This window comes from Schistocerca piceifrons, chromosome 8 (assembly GCF_021461385.2).
Source record: "Schistocerca piceifrons isolate TAMUIC-IGC-003096 chromosome 8, iqSchPice1.1, whole genome shotgun sequence".
In the NCBI taxonomy this organism is placed as follows: Eukaryota; Metazoa; Arthropoda; class Insecta; order Orthoptera; family Acrididae; genus Schistocerca; species Schistocerca piceifrons.
The window spans coordinates 385,347,479-385,368,145 of NC_060145.1; the positions used below are offsets into that span (position 1 = coordinate 385,347,479).

Here is a 20,667-nt window from a genome sequence, read left to right on the forward strand (position 1 = left end):
TGATTTCAATTTATGTACTTTGTACGCCAGTAACGTTATGTAAATGTCACACCAAAAATCACGAATATCTCATGAGGACATGAGGATCGAGGTAATCCTTCGGCATTCCCTCTCTCCTCATGGGAGGCAATGTGATATTCGCTATTTTTGGCTTAATTAAAACAGCAAATTCAGCCAGAAGGCAAATACTTGTTTATAAAGAATGATTAATATATAATAAGGCGTCGCATGGCGACGGTGGAATTTTCTAGATAATGTAATTCGTCGTCTTTGGGCGGCAATATAAACAGAAAAATACGGGCAGATATGCGATCCTTAACTATTTTGTTCGCTGGAGAACAAATGAAGCCTTGAGCGCTAAAAAGACTTGTACTGTTTTTCTGAAGTAAGACGGACGCAGATTTGTGGCAGTCTGATCTAATTTTTACTAAATGTATAAAAACGTGTATGTCTGAGTTGAGTGAAGTGTAAAGAACTGTTATAACTTACCGTGACGACGCACGAGCGACTCAAAGAAGACAATGGCTATATAAAAGAGCGCTAAATGGACATGATACGGACATAAAAATCTACCGTCATTGTTGTATTAAGCTTAAGGTACGATATATGTTTTAGTTATAATAAATATTTGTTCTGGGAATACTGAATCATTTAGCAGTGCTCATTTCTATTATCTCCTCAGTATTATTTTCATTTTAATTATGCATTTTGCTAATATTACAGACTCCAAGATCAGCAGTCCAATGTGCGTGTTACCTTGATAAAAAGAAAACTGTTTTATCGTCTTCTTGCATCAGCTTTAATATTGAGTTTCTCTTTTGTGTGATGTTACAGTTGTTTTTGCGCCCTTAAGAACTTTCTGGTCCCTTAGGAAATTTTTTTGTCATAACAATAACTTCACAACCGGGTATGATCGTATCTACGATCATGAAGTAATTAGAAAGACGATAACGCAACTTCTTAATCAATAGCACGCTAGTTGTGACTGCCTCAAGCCACGCGAAACTGCAAGTAAAAACTAATCACATCTCATAATGCAATATTTTATGACAATGGTCAATCCATGATTCTTACGCCAACTGTGATTGAAAAAACAGTAAGCTAAATCTCAATTTCCAACTTTCCATTGAATAGCAACATCACTTCTATTTTGTAACATCACACCCTGCAGGAGGAACGGGCGTAATTGCCTCAGTATGATGACATCATACACAGTGTGCCCCGTCGTTGTCATGCCTGTATTGCTGCCGACGGCCGGGGTGGCCGAGAGGTTCTAGGCGCTACAGCCTGGAACCACTCGACCGCTACGGTCGCAGGTTTGAATCATGCCTCGGGCATGGATGTGTGTGATGTCCTTAGGTTAGTTAGGCTTAAGTAGTTCTAAGTTCTAGGGGACTGATGACCTCAGAAGTTAAGTCCCATAGTGCTCAGAGCCATTTGAACGATTTTTGGATTGCTGCCAGAGGTGATCACACCCCATACTTTACATATTAACAGTTGTCAGAATGTGTGTACAAACCATTAAAATTGGAAAAAACGAACATTTTTGTCTGCCTTCATGCGTTATGCAGTTGTTTATGTTCTGGATTCTGTACATTGTTTCTACTTTACTGTCACCTGTGCATACTCTTTCGTGGCAAAATAAACGCAAACTTGTAAAATTTCTGTTTGTTGCTCTAATTTTGGATATCAGTGTAAACAAATAAATCAAAATAAAAACAAAAAAGTTGTATATGAAATCTCCCTGTTGCCCTTCATCCATATTTCACAGAATATTGCGCAAGAGTGCAAGAAAGTGAGAAACTCAGTTTTACATGAGTTATGATTTCTAAATCCATGTTTATTTGTGGCTAGAAGCCTTTTCCCCTCGAGGAAATTTATTATATTCGATCTTGGCACATGCTCAAGAGCAACCGACGTTAGAGATATCGGTCTGCATTTTTGAGAGTCCGGTATTTTAGCTTCTTATGCACGGGAGTCACGCACTGTTTCTTCGAGTGGCTTGGAAATATGGACTGGGCGAGAAATTCTCTTGAAAGACAAACCAAATATACGGGCACTGTCGAAGAGCACTCTCTATATAACCTAATGAGGATTCATTCTATCTGGACCCGGAGAGTTCAGCTCTTTCAGCGGCTTTCAAACGCAAGAGACCCCTATTTCTATGTCATCCACACACTGTTCTTGTGTCAGTCAAAGTATGGAAATTCTGTAAGATCCACTTACGTGAATGTTTTTATAAACACGAAATTTAAAACTTAAGCTTCATTTTTGCTGTTTTCTGTCGTCACACCGTACTGGCCTTACTATAGGGGAAAGGGATGCTACGTTGGAGTACTTTTCGGACTTTAGCCTTTATCCAGCCTTGTAATAGAAGATTAATACATATTCTTGTTCCGTTTATAAACAGTATCATTCAGATGTTTTGACAACATGGTTGTGGAGTAACAGCGATTGATATAAAATTAACTCAGTACTAAGAAAACAGTCATAATCGCGTATTTTTAGAGCCGACGGTTTTCAGCCCATCGTAGGGACCATCTTCAGGGCGAACATACTGTGAAATACCAATATACAGGATGGTCTATTGATAGTGACCGGGCCAAATATCTCACGAAATAAGCACCAATCGAAAAAACTTCAAAGAACTAAACTCGTCTAGCTTGAAGGGCTGCCATAGGTCAAACGGATATCAGCTGCGTTTTTTAAATAAGAACGCCAATTTTTTATTACATATTCGTGTAGTACGTAAAGAAATATGAATGTTTTAGTTGGACCACTTTTTTCGCTTTGTGATAGATGGCGCTGTAATAGTCGCAAACATATAAGTACGTGGTATCACGCAACTTCCGCCAGTGTGGACGGTATTTGCTTCGTGATACATTACCCGTGTTAAAATGGATCGTTTACCAATTGCGGAAAAGGTCGATATCGTGTTAAGGTATGGCTATTGTGATAAAAATGCCCAACGGGCGTGTGCTATGTATGCTGCTCGCTATCCTGGACATCATCCAAGTATCCGGACCGTTCGCCGGATAGTTACGTTATTTAAGGAAACAGGAAGCGTTCAGCCACATGTGAAACGTCATCCACGACCTGCAACAAATGATGATGCCCAAGTAGGTGTTTCAGCTGCTGTCGCGGCTAATCCGCACGTCAGTAGCAGAAAAATTAGCCGAAAATCGGGAATCTCAAAAACGTCGGTGTTGAGAATTCTACATCAAAATCTTTTGCACCTGTACCATATTTCTATGCACCAGGAATTGCATGGCGACGACTTCGAACGTCGTGTACAGTTCTGCCACTGGGCACAAGAGAAATTACGGGACGATGACAGATTTTTTGCACGCGTTCTATTTAGCGACGAAGCGTCATTCACCAACAGCGGTATCGTAAACCGGCATAATATGCACTATTGGGCAACGGAAAGTACACGATGGCCGCGACAAGTGGAACATCAGCGAGCCTGGTTGGTTAATGTATGGTGCGGCATTATGGGAGGAAGGATAATTGGCCATTTTATCGACGGCAATCTAAATGGAGCAATGTATGCTGATTTCCTACATAGTGTTCTACCGATGTTACTACATGATGTTTCACTGCATGGCAGAATGGCGATGTACTTCCAACATGATGGATGTCCGGCACATAGCTCGTGTGCGCTTGAAGCGGTATTGAATAGCATATTTCATGACAGGTGTATTGGTCGTCGAAGCACCATACCATGGCCCGCACGTTCACCGGAACTGACGTCCCCGGATTTCTTTCTGTCGGAAAAGTTGAAGGATATTTGCTGTCGTGATCCACCGACAACGCCTGACGACATGCGTCATGCTCATTGTCAATGCATGTGCGAACATTACGGAAGGCGAACTACTCGCTGTTGAGAGGAATGTTGTTACACGTGTTGCCAAATGCATTGAGGTTGACGGACATTTATCGCATTCATGTGGTATTTACAGGTAATCATGCTGTAACAGCATGCGTTCTCAGAAATGATACAATCACAAAGGTACATGTATCACATTGGAACAACCGAAATAAAATGTTAAAATGTACCTACGTTCTCTATTTTAATTTAAAAAACCTACCTGTTACGAACTGTTCGTCTAAAATTGTGAGCCATAAGTTTGTGACTATTACAGCGTCATCTATCACAAAGCGAAAAAAGTGGTCCAACTAAAACATTCATATTTCTTTACGCACTACACGAATATGTAATAAAAAATGGGGGTTCCTATTTTTAAAAAAACGCAGTTGACCTATTGCAGTGCCATCTAGCGGGCCAACCATAGCGCCATCTTGTTTCCCCCTTCAAGCTAGACAAGTTTTGTTCTTTGTAGTTTTTTTGCTTGACGCTTACGTCGTGAGATATTTCACCCTGTCACGATCAATGGACCACCCTGTATATCTTAGACAAAACTAATAACAACCTTTTTATAAGAGTGGGTTACGTAAATATAATGTTTTACCCGCTGGTCAACTGTTGGTGGCGTTACGTCTACCAAGGTGTGGCAGGAGACTGTAAAGAATTTACTTCTGCCTGGGTTTATATAGCAAGCAATGAGCACATAAGCGTAAGCAACGCCTCCTGCGGTGACCAATGGTAGAGGTCTAGGCTTAAAAATGGAAATATAAATACAATTTGTGTTGAGTTAAAAATTTAAAGAAAACATGTCCATTTTTTAAAAAAAAACACTGTTAAATAAATAAACATAAAAAAGTATGTGATAAAACTTTTCAACGTCAAACTTATAAAATAACGTAAGTAAGTTAGCTTATCTTCATTCGTAATATACTAAGGGGGAAGGAAATAATTTCCTGTCTGTATTCTATTGACTTTGTGCTTATTTATATACTATTTCTATTATTTAATAATGTAGCAAGTTTAAGTGCGCTATCTGTAATTGTATATACAGAGCCCTCTAGCCAGGTACTGTGGACGCCAGTGCTATGGTAGTGGCGCAATATGGCTGCCCCCACTGCCGCGCTGCTGTCCGTCGCCTAGGCAACGATAGGATCGATACCACACTCCGGAGGGAATCCATCGTCTTAGTGCAGAAGATATTGGCAGCCTAGATTGTGTATAGAAAATACGAACATTTTGCTTTTATATTTAATATGATTGTATAAACGACATTTAGTGAGTGACGATGTATTGGTTTTTATTTTAACGGATGTCGGCGCTCACCTGCATAAAGCGGTGCAGCTTGACGGCCGTGGCTTGGAAGCGGGCCCGGTGTCCGGCCTTGTCGGGGAACCGTTGGCGAGACGCCGCCAGCAGACGCAGCAGCTCCGTCAGGCGCTGACCGTCCAGCGAAAACGAGAACATCTGCACAGCGCATACCAAAACATACGCATCAGTTCCCACAGACCAGGGAACAATCTCCAAAAGCGGTACTGCAATTGTCACGAAACTCGAGCAGCTTTTTGTAACACTGCTGCAACCAAAAACACCACAGGTAAAACCAGCCGAGTTGCATTTTTCTGGTTAATGCTGTCACGCCAAGCCGACTGTTGGTGCTGTTGGACGTATGTATGCAGACTGAAAAGACGAATGATAGTTTTTACCAAGGCCGGGATTCAAAACTGCATCTCCTGCTTACTAGGCAGATTCACCAATCAGTAACCCACCCTCGCACAGTGACACTGCACAGCTGCATGGACTACGCAAGCACGCCACAATCCTCAGTCCCAATCCCCATTCACAACCACTTGGTATTTCCCCCTTGAACTCCAACAGCATTGTAGAGGCTCTCCAAATATATTGCAACAAAACGGGGGAGCCTGCCTGAAACCCAGGCATAAGTTCCTTAATCAAATGAAAGTATGTGGTCCCAGGATGGCAGGGGTAAAATACAGGGAGCGAAAGGCTAGTTACAATTTGTACAGAAACCAGATGGCAGTTATAAGAGTCGAGGGACATGAAAGGGAAGCAGTGGTTGGGAAGAGAGTGAGACAGGATTGTAGCCTCTCCCCGATGTTGTTCAATCTGTATATTGAGCAACCAGTAAAAGAAACAAAAGAAAAATTCGGAGTAGGTATTAAAATCCATGGAGAAGAAATAAACACTTCAACACCGATGACATTGTAATTCTGTCAGAGACAGCAAAAGACTTGGAAGAGCAGTTGAACGGAATGGACAGTGTCTTGAAAGGACGATATAAGATGAAAATCAACAAAAGCAAAACGAGGATAATGGAATGTAGTCGAATTAAGTGGGGTGATTCCGAGGGAATTAGATTAGGAAGTGAGACGCTTAAAGTAGTAAAGGAGTTTTGCTATTTGGGGAGCAAAATAACTGATGATGGTCGAAGTAGAGAGGATATAAAATGTAGTCTGGCAATGACAAGGAAAGCGTTTCTGAAGAAGAGAAAATTTGTTAACATCGAGTATAGATTTAAGAGTCAGGAAGTCGTTTCTGAAAGTATTTGTATGGAGTGCAGCCATGTATGGAAGTGAAACATGGACGATAAATAGTTTGGACTAGAAGGACTGAAGACCACAACAACAACAACATGATCCCAGAGACCTTTTCAAGTCGCAAACATCTATGATTTATGTATGCAGACTGAAGCGACGAATGAAAATATATATCAAAGCTGGGAATACCAAGTGGGCTGAGGCGTCAATGGGAATTTGGACTGACGAAGGAGACGTGCTCGGTAGTCCATGCAGTAGCGCTAAGCTACTACGCCAGGGTGGCGTAGTGGTTAGCGCATCTGCCTAGTGTACAGGAAACCCAGGTTCGAATCCTAGCCTTGGTAGAAATTTTCATTTGTAACTTCAGTCTGCATGAATACGTTGTAAGTTTGAGACTTGAAAAGGTTTCTGGAACCATATAGTTTGATTTGATGGTGTTAGATTATAAGGTAGCAGCTAGGACAAACAGCTTGGTCGAATGGTGACCGTGCACAATTTGTCAGATGAACTGCGGTAAAGTTCCGTAGCGCAAGTTGGAAGAAGGAACAATCAGGAGAAGAGTTTGTCGTTAAATCTTCATGTCGTTCGTAGGCTGTGCAATTAGTTCGCTACACACAGGTTTAGCAGTCCACAAAGTTCAGTCAAGGACAGTCCAGGCCTTCCAAGGGCGTTGTCGAACAATTTTTGCTGATAAACGCTTGAAAGAATAAGACTGCGACTCTATCAGTACTTGCTGCACCGAGTGGAAGGACATTTATTTTTCGTTCATCGTAACGTCGTACACTATGTGATCAAAAGTATCCGGACACCTGGCTGAAAATGATTTAAAAGTTCGTGGCGGCCTCCATCGGTAATGCTGGAATCCAGTATGGTGTTGGCCACACTTAACCTTGATGACAACTTCCACTCTCGCAGGCATACATTCAGTCAGGTGCTGGAAGGTTTCTTGGGGAATGGAAACCCATTCTTCACGGAGTAATGCACTGAGGAGAGGTATCGATGTCGGTTGGTGAGGCCTGGCACGAAGTCGACTTTCCAAAATATCCCAAAGGTGTTCCATAGGATTCAGGTCAGGACTCTGTGCAGGCCAGTCCATTACAGGGATGTTATTGTCGTGTAACCACTCCGCCACACGCCTTGCATTATAAACAGGTGCTCCATCTTGTTGAAAGATGCAGTCGCCATCATCGAATTGCTTTTCAGCAGGGGGAAGCAAAAAGGTGCTCAAAACATCAAATGGTTCAAATAGCTCTAAGCACTATGGAACTTGACATCAGAGGTCATCAGTCCCCTAGACTTAGGACTACTTAAACCTAACTAACCTAAGGACATCACACACATCCGTGCCTGAGGCAGGATTCGAACCTGCGACCGTAGCAGCAGCGCGTTCCGGACTGAAGCACCTAGAACCGCTCGGCCACAGCGACCGGCGCTCAAAACATCAGTGTAGGCCTGTGCTGTGATACTGTCACGCAAAACAACAAGGGATGCAACCCCCCTCCATGAAAAACACGACCACACTATAACACCACCGCCTCCGAATTTTACTGTTGACATTACACACAGTGGCAGATGACGTTCACCGGACTTTCGCCATACCCACACCTTGCCATCGGATCGCCACATTGTGTACCGTGATTCGTCACTCCACACAATGTTTTTCCACTTGTCACTCATCCAATGCTTACACTTCGTACACCAAGCGAGGCGTTGGGTTATGAGCAGCCGCTCGACCACGAAATCCAAGTCTTCTCACCTCCCTCTTAACTGTCATAGTACTTGCAGTGGATCCTGATGCAGTTTGGAATTCCTGCGTGATGGTCTTGATGGATGTCTTCCTATTACACATTACGACGCTCTTCAAGTGTCGGCGGTCTCTGTCAGTCAACAGACGAGGTCGGCCGGTACGCTTTTGTGCTGTACGTGTCCCTTAACGTTCCCATTTCACTATCACATCGGAAACAGTGGACCTAGGGATGTTAAGGAGTGTGGAAATCTCACGCACAGATGTATGACCAACTGATACCCATCACCTGACCACGTTCAAAGTCCGTGATTTCCGCGGAGCGTCCCATTCTGCTCTGTCATGATGTCTAATGACTACTGAGGTCTCTGGTGTGGGGTACCTGGAAGTAGGTGGCAGCACAATGCACCTAATATGAAAAACGTATGTTTTTGGGAGTGTCCGGATACTTTTGATCACATAGTGTACCTTCAAGTTAACCACAGGTTGTAATCATCTCTAATGATGTGCTTCCGAGTGAGAAATAGGGCCTGCTACCTTTTCTCGACGTGTTATGAGAAAAGCGGACACATTCCAGAGTATATAGGAAACCCACGGACACTGACCTCTACCTCCAAGCCTTCAGTCAGTACCACCAGTCACCATGAAATTCGGGTCTAAAGACTCTGGTTGAATGGGCTCGAACACTTTCAGACAAGGAGACCTTTGCCTAAGAATGGCAACACAGACGAACAGTGTTCCTAAGGAATGGCTACTCGTATCGTCAACTTGAGCAGGCATTGCAGTAAAATCAAGAACGCCTGAGCAAGAGGTTGAGACTGAGACAGGGAAGGGGAAGCCCAGAATCGCTTATCTACCCTATGCTGCCCTAGTATCCGAAATGACCGGTAACATGATATACTCAGTATTTCGCTCTCATCGACAGATGTAAGAAGTCTTCTTTGTAATGCTAAAGAAGATCTACGTCTCCGAAAGGCGGGTGGGTACCACGTTCCGTGAGAATTTGACGTGTCTTACGAGGGGACAGTAATACGGTGTGTCCACAAACTAATACTTTAAGAACTTGGAAACTATACTGTATATTAAAAAATTGCTTTCAACATGTGATAAGATACTGTCCTAAAATTTTTTTGTCTTCGAAACGCCGCAATTTTAAGTAAAACTGAACTTGAAAAACTGATGAATTGCGGACGCCACAGAGAAAGCTGAGTGTGTGGCTTGATTCATACAGACGACTTCCGATACCCAAGTGCAACGAAATTTTAGAACACGATATGGAAGGCAAGCACCGTCCCGGTCATCTATTCGGGCTTCGCATAGGTCGTTTATGGAAACAGATAGTGTTCGCTATAAAAAGGGCGGGGACATCTGTTTCAGAAGCCGACGTGGACAAGATGCGCCAGGCGTTTGCAAGGAGTCCGACAAAATCGATGCGAATGGCGGCCAGAGAGCTGCAAATGAAACGATCAACAATAAACAATGTCTTGCAGAAGAGTTTACTGTGCAGCTGGTTCAGGCATTAAACCCTACGGACAATCCTCTGCGCGACCATTTTTCAGTGGTTATGATAGGCAAGACTGACGCAAACAATGACCTTTTGGAAAAGACTTGTTTCTTCTGTGAGGCGACGTTTAATGTATCCGGCAAGCTGAATTGCCATAACGTTCGTATATGACATTCGCAGTGTCCTCGTGAAACACATGAAATGGAATGAGGCAGTCCCAAGGTCAATGTTTGGCACGGACTGAGGCACAATTGCCACATTGGTCCATTCTTTTTAATCGAGTCTGCTGTCAACGGTGGTGTTTACCTGGGCATGTTGCAAGAATGTGCACAATTGGAACACCTGCAACCTGATGTCATACTCCAACAGGATGGGGCACCACCCCACTAATTGCACCATCCTCCTGAGGCATAAATATATTTCTATTTCTGGATGATAAGTTCCCGTATAGGTGGTCTAATTCGATGGCCACTACGATATCCTGACCTTACACAACTATTCTTTCTGTGGGATTTTACAAATAATTTGGTGTGCCGAATTAAGGCTAGAGAGCTACAGCACGCATTCACATTGGATCTGAACATGTCGCCGTGGATATCTTGACTCAGACGTGGAGAGAAATATAATTCCAAAACACATTATATATGCCTCTAGAGGTGCACATGTTGATGCGTATGAAAGAGGAAACAAAACTTAATGAGTTATCTTATCGCATGTTGAAAACCATTTACTAATATCTAGTATAGTTTTAAAGGTATTAAAGTCTTAAGGCGGGACGTTGATGAAAAACACACACTATTTCAAAAATGCACCAAATCCACAGTTTTGGAGACATGGCATTGAAATTTTGTACCAAGCTTTGCAAGAAAGTAACACATTTACATGTAAAATCGTTTGATTATATATATTCAACTTTTTTTTAACGAAATTTGAAGTTTTATTTTCAAAAAATAATGTGTGTTCCTTTTTCTCAGAAAGTATTCAAGAGATTTCTACAAAAATTTCTCGGTTTCATCTCTTTATATGTTATAAGCTTCTCTCATGAGGTTTTTGGAATAGGTCAAATAGGAGAATTTTCATAATTTTTTAATTATAGTACGACAAGCATAATTTTAAATTCATGCAAAATTCCAAGCACTTTGCCCCACATCTCAACTTCCAATCAGAATTTCAAAATTTTCTCTTGAGACAACGCTTATTCGGTTTACAGAAATATGTGTACAAAATTTCATAACTGTAGCATTCATAGAATCTAAGGAAAAGGTACATAAACTTAAAAAAACAAACTTTTCAGGAAATGCAATTTAAAGTTCTACCTAACTTTTTTCCTTATGTCACTTCTTCAGAAAGCACCACATTTGTACTCTGGGTCGTCTTTGCTTTCAGGGCTTCTGGTTTCTTGTTGTCTGTCTTCTTTCCTTTACCAGGTTTTCAACTGACTTTTCAGATGTAGAGACGCGCTGTAAATCTATTTTTATCAGGATGTCGTGAGTAAAATTTCCTATCTTGAAGCCCATTCTTTCTAATACCTTCATCCTCCCGACGTTCCCATCGTTAAATACAATAACTGCATCATAAGTTGCAATTCTGACTACTGTAACAGATGCAAATGGGATTTTAGGGCATCGTTTCCATGTGAGTGAATTTAGAGACTGATTTGGATTTTGGCTTTTGCCCTGAACACACTTTTTGAGAAGTGCAGGATCGGTCAGAAACCTGTAAGTGGGCTAGACGAGATCCAGGATACAATTTGGAAGACTCTCCTTGTGAATGGGGTTGTTATCCTTCTGAGCTTGGCGTGGCAGGGAGGCAGCGTCACAATTTTAATTAATTTTCAGGCATTTCGGATGCGATTTCAACATTGAAACTTTGGGAACTTATTGTCCATGAGTTGTAATAACAAATAAAATATAAATCAAAAATTGACATTTTTGGTCAATTTCATCAACGCCCCCCCCCCCCCCCCCTTAAGTTGTAAAGTCAGTTTATGGATACCCTGTAGAACAGTTGAGGAGAGATAGAAGAATCACCAGCGACCATCCCACTAAAACAACCAATCAAGCCAGCTGTTGCTGGCAGCTGACTCGAACACAATCAGCAAATGAGACCAGCATCGTAATGTAAACGTTAAATTTCTGAGACAGCGAAACTAAGGAGTCTATTGAAATAAGCAGGTTGGAAGACCTAATAAACATGGATAGGGATTTTAGTTCAAACAAGTCTTGGGGTCTGGCACTCAATTTATTAGAATCTCGCCAGCCATTATGTAGAACATAACTGACAAGCGCGGAAAGAATGTGTGTTTCGCTCAATATGAGTGGAGTATCTGAAAAACAAAAGAGCATAAAACGACGCAGTCCGGCTGGAGTCCAGACAGCGAGTACACGCGACAGTACAACTGGAAGAACCAAAAGAGGACAACTGGGTCGGTCGACGAGATGTTGTGCAGAAAATGAATACAAGAACTCTGATGGTCACCCGGAAACACACATGCATTAACCACGTCGAGAAAAGCTGAGAGATACTTACTAACAAGGGAACCTCCCCATCGCACCCCCCTCAGATTTAGTTATAAGTTGGCACAGTGGATAGGCCTTGAAAAACTGAACACACATCAATCGAGAAAACAGGAAGACGTTGTGTGGAACTATGAAAAAAATAAACAAAATATACAAACTGAATAGTCCATGTGCAATATAGGAAGATCAATGATAGCATCCGCTCAGTAGTGCGGTGGTCCCGTGGTTAGCGTGAGCAGCTGCTGAATGAAAGGTCCTTGGTTCAAGTCTTCCCGCGAGTGTAAATTTTACTTTCTTTATTTTCGCAAAGTTATGATCTGTCGTTCGTTCATTGACGTCTCTGTTCACTGTAATAAGTTTAGTGTCTGTGTTTTGCGACCGCACCGCAAAACCGTGCGATTAGTAGACGAAAGGACGTCCCTGTCCAATGGGAACCGAAAACATTTGATCGCAAGGTCATAGGTCAACCGAATCCTCCACACGAAAACACGTCTGATATATTCTATACTACACTGGTGACGGAATGTGCGTCACATGACAAGAATATGTTGTCGACCCACCTAACTTCTACAATTCGCGAATGGGTAAAAAGATTCTTCTACCTTGCCCGATTTAGGTTTTCTCGTGGATGTGATAATCACTCCCAAAAAAGTGATGAAAACAAGAGTTTGTCACATAAATTGCAACAAATGAATGCAACAGTTTCACAGTCGCACAGTTTTCTCTGTGCTCTGTCAAAACATATTTTTAACGTTTTCGAATTTTCCGTGTGTAGACCGTCAAATCCTGCATATGTCCAAGCAAATCTGGACATGTCCTGGAATTTTGGAGAGCGAAGTTGATTATGTGTAAGTGCTTGAACTTTGATAATTGTCTGAAAATAAAAAAATAAATTTCTCACTCGAGGGAAGACTTGAACCAAGGACCTCTAGGTACGCAGTTGCTCACGGTAACCACGGGACCACGGTGCTCCTCGGCTCATATTACCCTTGATGTTGCCTATCTTGCGCATGGACTATTCAGTTTGTATATTTTGCTTATTTTTTTCATAGTTCCACACAACTTCTTCCTGTTTTCCCGATTGGTGTGTGTTCAGTTTTTCAAGGCCTATCCACTGCGCCAACTTATAACTAAATCTGAAGGGGGTGCGATGGGGAGGTTCCCTTGTAAGGAAGAACCGTTAAGATTTACTGTCTCAGCGACGATTAGATCGTTAGAACACGGAACGAAGATTAAGGTTTAACAGCCTATCGACCACAGGGCCAGTACACATGGTGCACTAGTTTAGCTTGACGAAGGACGGGAAAGGAAGTCGGCCACGTCATTTTCAAAGGAACAAAACTAGATTTCGCTTCCAGTTCAAGGTTTTATCTACAGTCGTCAAAATACCAGTGTCTTAACCGCGGTGTCAGCTTGCTCGGGTGAGTTACGAGGAATAAGATGTGGAGCACAAGCTCAGATAGGGAAGGAAATCAGAAGTGGCCTTTCCAAACGAACCACCCTGGACAGTAGCCATTACATTTCCGACGCGTTAAGGCTGGCGGTTGTGCCCTATCTTCAAAATCTGCGTGGCGTTATCGCTCAACGAAATAACGCAGCACTGCGTGTTACCCATGTTGTTCTCACCAGAATGTGTTCGACTGTCATCCTGTTGTGCACGTTCTACAGATCTGTTATTCAATTGGAACATTTCGTCATGGGGCGTCGTGAGACAGACACGTCATCACTCGCGAGCCACTGTGATTGATGGCAACATGGATCCAACGACGTATCTGTCATTCAAGCTCAGTTCGACTCGACATCGGGCAGTGTTAGAGGCTTCGTTGCTGCCAGAACCGATAACTATGTATCAATTCTCACACCTTTTATTCCTCCAAGCCACCCACAAATATACTTACGCATTCTTTCTGCAGTACTAGAATAAGTAATATTCGTTACTTGCTGTCTTTCATTGTGTAGTTTTAATGGCAAGTAGTGTACTTGCGATCATCATAACCATTTCTAGCCCTAATCAGTGCTTCTACTCCTATAGTTAACGATATCCAATACTGCTCCAGTTTCATTACTGTTTCTGTAGTCTGTTCAAAAACCATTGTAATCTGTGTTAATAAATTTTTTGTAGTTCAGTCCTCAAAAGCACTTATATTCCATAGATACAGTGTAGTAATTCCTTGGGCTTTGTGGAGGGCGTTGTGGTGTGATATGCTTCTGTTCGTTTCTTCTAGCTTCATGCTTGTAGGAGATGATACCCCCGTTGGAAAATGCATCACTATTGCCCGTACGGAGCTCCGTCACTTTCTGACCATCATCACATATATTTTTTGTATTTCAGGTGGTAAGAGTCCAGCCTAAAGCTGCATTTCCGCCCTGTAGTTGCAGTTATCTGCGCCTAATGTGCTCTGCTAGTTATCGGTCTCCGACAACTGCTACCCTCAACATTCTTCACACAATTGTTTCTCGGTCTTACAAGGCAAGTTTCCGCAGTTCATCGGAAGTGACCGGGTAGAGACGTCGGGCAACGCAAACAATTTTTCGATGTGGCACGAGCAATATCATCCAACGACAAGGCGATATAGTAGAATATAGAACACACAAGACTTCACGAAGTGGGTGCATATGTAGGCCAGCTTTCGAGAGGTACATATATTACCACTCGTCATAGTTGAACATGTGTGCAGGATTCGTGCATGCAATAACTTTACCAGCCAACACGACCAGGTCAGGTGACTGGGTTCGTAGATTAATTTCTGAAGTGTATACCTCTTTGTTATTGTATCCATAGAAATATTGTTCTTCAGCAGCATCCACAGTTGATTTTATAATTACCTGTCATTATATAATTACTAGTTGACAAGCCAATTTAAGAGCGGCGTTCAATAAATACCGCAATATATTTTCTCCTGAAAGCAGTTTGGTTTTACTCAGGTTTCTAATGCACCGTATTATTCCTCACTCTTTTAGCTACAAAACCCTATTTTTCAACGTACACTCCATTCAAATCAAGGGCCTTGCGCCACTTTACTCAGACGGCCTGTATGTCCGCACAGTACCAGTCTACTGGTGGACGTCGGAGCCAATGTCTTGTTGCATTTATTACTTCCCCTTCAGCCACGTGCTGCTTCCCACGGAGTGTATCCGCCATTGGAACAAACAGATGGAAGTCAGAAGGTTCGAGATCCGGTCTGTAGGATGGATAATGAAAAACAGTTCAGTGAAATTTTGTGAGCTTCTCTTGGGAGCACAGACCTTGCGTTGTCATGGAGATGGAGACGTTCGTTTGCATCACCTCGTATGAGAGTGGCCACACGTTCTGATATTGCAGGCATTACAGCTGTGTGTGTGTGGCCGGCACGTGGCAGATCAGGTAGGTTTTCACGACGTGGTTGCGATGATGACTAATCATTATTTATTTCTATTTTCTGCTACCAGTCACTTTTTTATTTTATGTTTATTCTAACATAATACAACGCGTTTCGAACATGTTCTGTTCATCTTCAGGCGTTTATACATACATACAGAGAAATGTTACTTAAAAAGAAACGGTCTTAAACTAGATTAATCTAGAACTCTTTGTCCATTGTTTGTTACTGTAGCGGCTGGTGTGTGTGGCATTTGGGGGGGGGGGGGGGGGGGAGAGGAAGGGGGCAGTGTATGGTTGGAAAATCGAAATGTCTTCTGCTGGTTTTCTTCCTTGTGCTTGACTATGTGTGAGATCACAGGCTGTATAGGTTGCAGATAGATTTGCATCAGTTATATGCTACGAAAATAGTGTGAAAGGCTTTTATATGACGGTTGATCACGATTTCATCATCTTGCTGCTTCACTTGGATCACTGGTGTAATGGCGGAGCTGTTGATTGACATTACACTATTGCACATTGTATTTTGTCACTGATTGCAAACGTAATTCATTGCACAGATTGCTTCGACGTTATGCACATAACACAAGATGGCGGACTGTAGCATGTGAGTCTGTATCGATTATCGAGGTTTTGCATCGATATTCTTGGTACTGACAGATTTGTACTCAATTATTTACATTGACATATCTAGAAGCTATTGAGTTACAACTGGCTTAAGACAGTTGAAAAATGTTGAGTTTTTGAATTCGGTTATTTCATTAACAATGTTGTCTCCATGCTTTGTATTATGTATGAAAATTTCCATTTCTTCCATGATATCCATTCTTTTACTTTTTTCTATTTTGTGTAAAATTTCGAGCTTGTCTTCGATTTTCAAAGGGTGGTCTGTGTCTTTAATGTGAGATGCTACTGCTGATTTGTTACATTTATCAAGCCTGTAGCAGCCTAAATGTTCTTTGAATCGGGTTCTGAAATTTCTGCCTGTTTGGCCGATATAATATTTATTATATTGGCTGCAGGTAATTTTGTAACTGCCAGATGCTTTAATACTTGTATCTGGTGGTTTTATATTGTGGATAAGCTTCCTACTTAGGTTGTTGTTGGTGCTGAAGCTGATTTTTACTTCTGTGTTTTTGAATAGTCTTGCTTATTTGTCAGGTACTATTCCAAGGTATGACATTTTAACATATTTGACTGCTGGGGCACTGTCAGTTGTGAGTGTAGTTTGATGTTGTTTGTTTAGTTTATTTTTTATCTGTTGTGATATGGTTTTAATTAGAAAAGGGTCATATCCATTGTCTATTGCAGTATACGTTAGGGTTTCTATTTCTTGTTGGAGTTCTGTATGTTGAAGTGGAAATTTGTGTGCTTTGTACAGCATTGATCTAATCATACTTTTGTTCACTGCCAGGTCCCCGCAGACATTCTACAAGTGCCTATGAATATCTCTGATGCTCCGATTTTCCTCCAAAAGAAACTCGATGACAGCTCTCTGCTTGGAACCCACCTCCGTTACAGACGCCATTTCGAACGCTACGTACAGCACAGCCACCTTTTGGAAATTCGTCGAACTAAAGCGGCTGAAGTGGGGCTGTTCCACGATGTCCCACAATAAATACCACGTTTTTTCGACCGAAACTGCCCGAGAAAAAAGTGTTGCGTTACTTATTGAACGCCTATCATATGAATGTTGTATATATGAAACGATCAGCAAATCAGCAGAGGATCATGTGGATGTGCCTACAGTGAGTTGTACCGTTACCTTAGAGAGTGAAAGACTACACATCTCAAGAGTGTATCGCATGAACTACAAAATAACAATTGTCTCCTTTGACATGGGATGAGCCATGTGCTCCGCCTCGCCTATCGCATCCGCCTACCATCCCCCACGTGGATCCTCTACAACTTAATTCCTTTCCCACATCTCCTTGAATGGATATGGATCCTTTACACCTCCCGTAAACCTGATCCCCCTCACCCCTTTGTCTCTCCCACCCTTTATCCTTTCCCATCCCCATCAGCTGCCGCGCCTGTACACCTGCATCCCAACCGCTCTCCAACTTACCACACTCCATACCCTAGCCCAAGGTAGCTTCCGCCAACTTTCCCTCCCGGATGATGCCCTCGCCCCTCCATCTACCCCCTACCAGATTTAATCCTTGGCAGGCCGGTGTGGCCAAGCGGTTCTAGGCGCTACAGTCTGGAACCGCGCGACCGCTACGGTCGCAGGTTTGAATCCTGCCTCGGGCATGGATGTGTGTGTTGTCCTTAGGTTAGTTAGGTTTAAGTAGTTCTAAGTTCTAAGGGACTGATGACCTCAGAAGTTAAGTCCCATAGTGCTCAGAGCCATTTGAACCATTTAATCCTTCCCCTCCTCCTCCTGTGTTTTTCCTCCTGGGCACCCTCTTTCCCTTCTCTCCCTCCTCACTTTCTCCCTCCTCTCTCCCTGTCCTCCCCCCTCCCTGGGCTTCCACGCCCCCGATACCCTATCCCCTCTCTCTCCCATCTTCTCCACCTGGCATCCGTCCCCCCTCCCCCTACCCTCCCGTATTTCTCTGTAGCAACCCCTCCTCGCCTTTTTTCGTGCAGCAGTGTGTTTATAGTGCACCGAAGATCGTCATCACTGTGTTAGTGTTTCTCTTCGCCTTAGTGCAACAGTGTTTCTTCATAGTGCTCCTACGTTCACGTGTTCAACCGTCTGTCTACGTTTGTGCACTGAGCTGACCTTCCCTGTGCGACCAGTGCCTTCCGTGAACGACTTTCTTTCTTTTTCATTTGTCTGTCTCCTATTTTTATCCTACTTGTACATCTGTCTTTATGTCTTCATGTGTCTTGTATGGCCAAAGAGCGGCGTGGATAGGCCACTGCCGGGCTACCTTTTGTAAAGGTATAAAATAACAATAAAGTAAAAAAAAAACGTGAGATGAGGTCTCAAAATGAGCAAAACAGGCTCTGATTAAGCAAGTCGGAAACGTAGTAAAGAGGAAGAAGGAATCTACAACTGCGTTACTTACTTTGCAAGTGAGACCAGCGTCAGTGAGGCAGTTGTAGGCTATGAAGGAGAGCTGTGGAAGATCGCTAGGTGCGTCCATGATGATGCAGGCGAGGGCGCCGAGGAGGAGGGCGATGTGTGAAACCATGACGAAGGCGAGTGCCAGACGGTGGCGCAGTCGGTGGCCTGGGGGCGGCACCCACAGCCCCAGGAGTCGCAGCTCCCCCAACACCGATGACAGTGGCCACAGAAGCTCCGAATCCTTCACCTCCATCTACTGGTCAAACTACTCATCTTAGAAGTCAAGTCTTTTTTGAAGCAAAACACTGTAGCAACGTAGTTACCTTTGTGAAGAGGATGAAATGCTATCTACTTCTAGAGTCGAGATCCTTACGACATTCTACGCTCATGCTCATAATTGAAGGATAATGCTGATACATGATAAAACAAAGCTCTAGTGGGCGGTTTGCGGGTTTAAATCACCTCGGGGTATGACCATGCGGTGCATTTGACCTGCGGTCGTCGCACAGTGGCGCTGACAGCAGTCCACATACATAGAGGTGTGTTAGTGCATGTCAGAGTATGGTGCAGCGGGTAAGTGTGCAGACGATTTCAGACGTGATAATGGTGACTGTGCGTAGAAAATGGCTCAAAGAGCACATATTGATGACGCTATGAAGAGTAGAATACTGGGGCGACTGGAAGTTGGTTAAACACAGCAGGTCGTAGCACGGTCCCTCCCTGCGCCACAAAGTGTGATCTCAAGATTATGGCAACGATTCCAGCAGACAGGAAACGTGTCCAGGCGCTACAATACGGTGTGTACAACACCACAAGAAGACCGATATCTCACCATCATTGCCCGCAGACGGCTACGGAGTACTGCAGGTAGCCTTGCTCGGGACCTTACCGCAGCCACTGGAACAGTTGTCTCCAGACACACAGTCTACGGACGACTGAACAGACATGGTTTATTCGCCTGGAGACCTGCATTCCTGACCGCTGGTCACAGGAGAGCCCGTAATGCCAGGCGTCAAGAACACAGTATTTGGTCATTGGAACAGTGGTCCCAGGTTATGTTCACGGACAAGTCCAGGTATAGTCTGAACAGTGATTCTCGCCGGGTTTTCATCTGGCGTGAACCAGGAACCAGATACCAACCCCTTAATGTCCTTAAAAGGGACCAGTATGGAGGCTGTGGTTTCATGGCGTGGGGTGGGATTGTGATTGGTACACATACACCCCTGCATGTCTTTGACGGAGGAACTGTCACAGGTCAGGTGTATCGGCACGTAATTGTGCACCAGTATGTCAGCCTTTTCAGGAGTGCAGTGGGTCCCACCTTCCTCCTGATGTATGATAACGCACGGCACCACCGAGCTGCCATCGTGGAGGAGTACCTTGAAACAGAAGATATCAGGCGAATGGAGTGGCCTGCCTGTTCTCCAGACCTAAATACCATCACATCTGGGATGCTCTCGGTCGACGTATCGCCGCACGTCTTCAAACCCCTACGACACATCAGGAGCTCCGACAGGCACTGGTGCAAGAATGAGAGGCTATACCCCAGCAGCTGCTCGACCATCTGATCCAGAGTATGCCAGCCCGTTGTGCGGCCTGTGTACGTGTGCTTTTTGATGTCGGGGTACATGCGTAGGAAATAGTGGCGTTTTGTAGCACATGTGTCTGTGGAAGGTTTTCTCAACTTATTGCCAATACCGTGGACTTACAGATCTGTGTCGTGTGTGGTCCCTATGTGCCTATGCTATTAAAGCCAGTTTTGTGTAGTGCCACGTTGTGTGGCAACATATTCTGCAATTATCCTTAATTTATGAGCATGAGTGTAGAATAGCCGACATGTATGGAGGACGCTGAGGGGAAAAGTGCATTATGAAAAACACCGTACCACGTACGCTTCAGTCAATAGCGTCATCCGATAATTACACATGCTGGAGAAGCATTACTGATAGTTTCAACTTTTAGCATTCATTTTCGTGCTACAACATATAGGGGTACGACTACTATCGACATGAAGAATACGGTATCACCACCCTATCGGCGTCAAAATTGGCAACAGAATTGCAAGTTTTCCTCAGACGCCGATAGCGGTCGCGTGGGATCTGG

General features: G+C 43.4%; 1 protein-coding gene and 1 non-coding gene across 2 annotated transcripts in view; one reads left to right on the forward strand and one right to left on the reverse strand.

Annotated features, from left to right (window-relative positions):
* Nucleotides 1-18,817, reverse strand: part of LOC124712368 — a 69,810-nt gene extending 50,993 nt beyond the window's left edge. Inside the window, exons 1-2 of the mRNA XM_047242663.1 lie at nt 18,566-18,817; nt 5,192-5,332 (exon numbers count right to left, since the gene is read on the reverse strand). Of these exons, the coding sequence (XP_047098619.1) occupies nt 5,192-5,332; nt 18,566-18,817 (393 nt within the window). The remainder of the gene's footprint in view (nt 1-5,191; nt 5,333-18,565) is intronic.
* Trnat-agu lies at nt 6,696-6,767 on the forward strand. The gene has a single exon. It is a non-coding gene; the product is annotated as a tRNA-Thr (tRNA).
* Nucleotides 18,818-20,667: the final 1,850 nt, after the last annotated feature.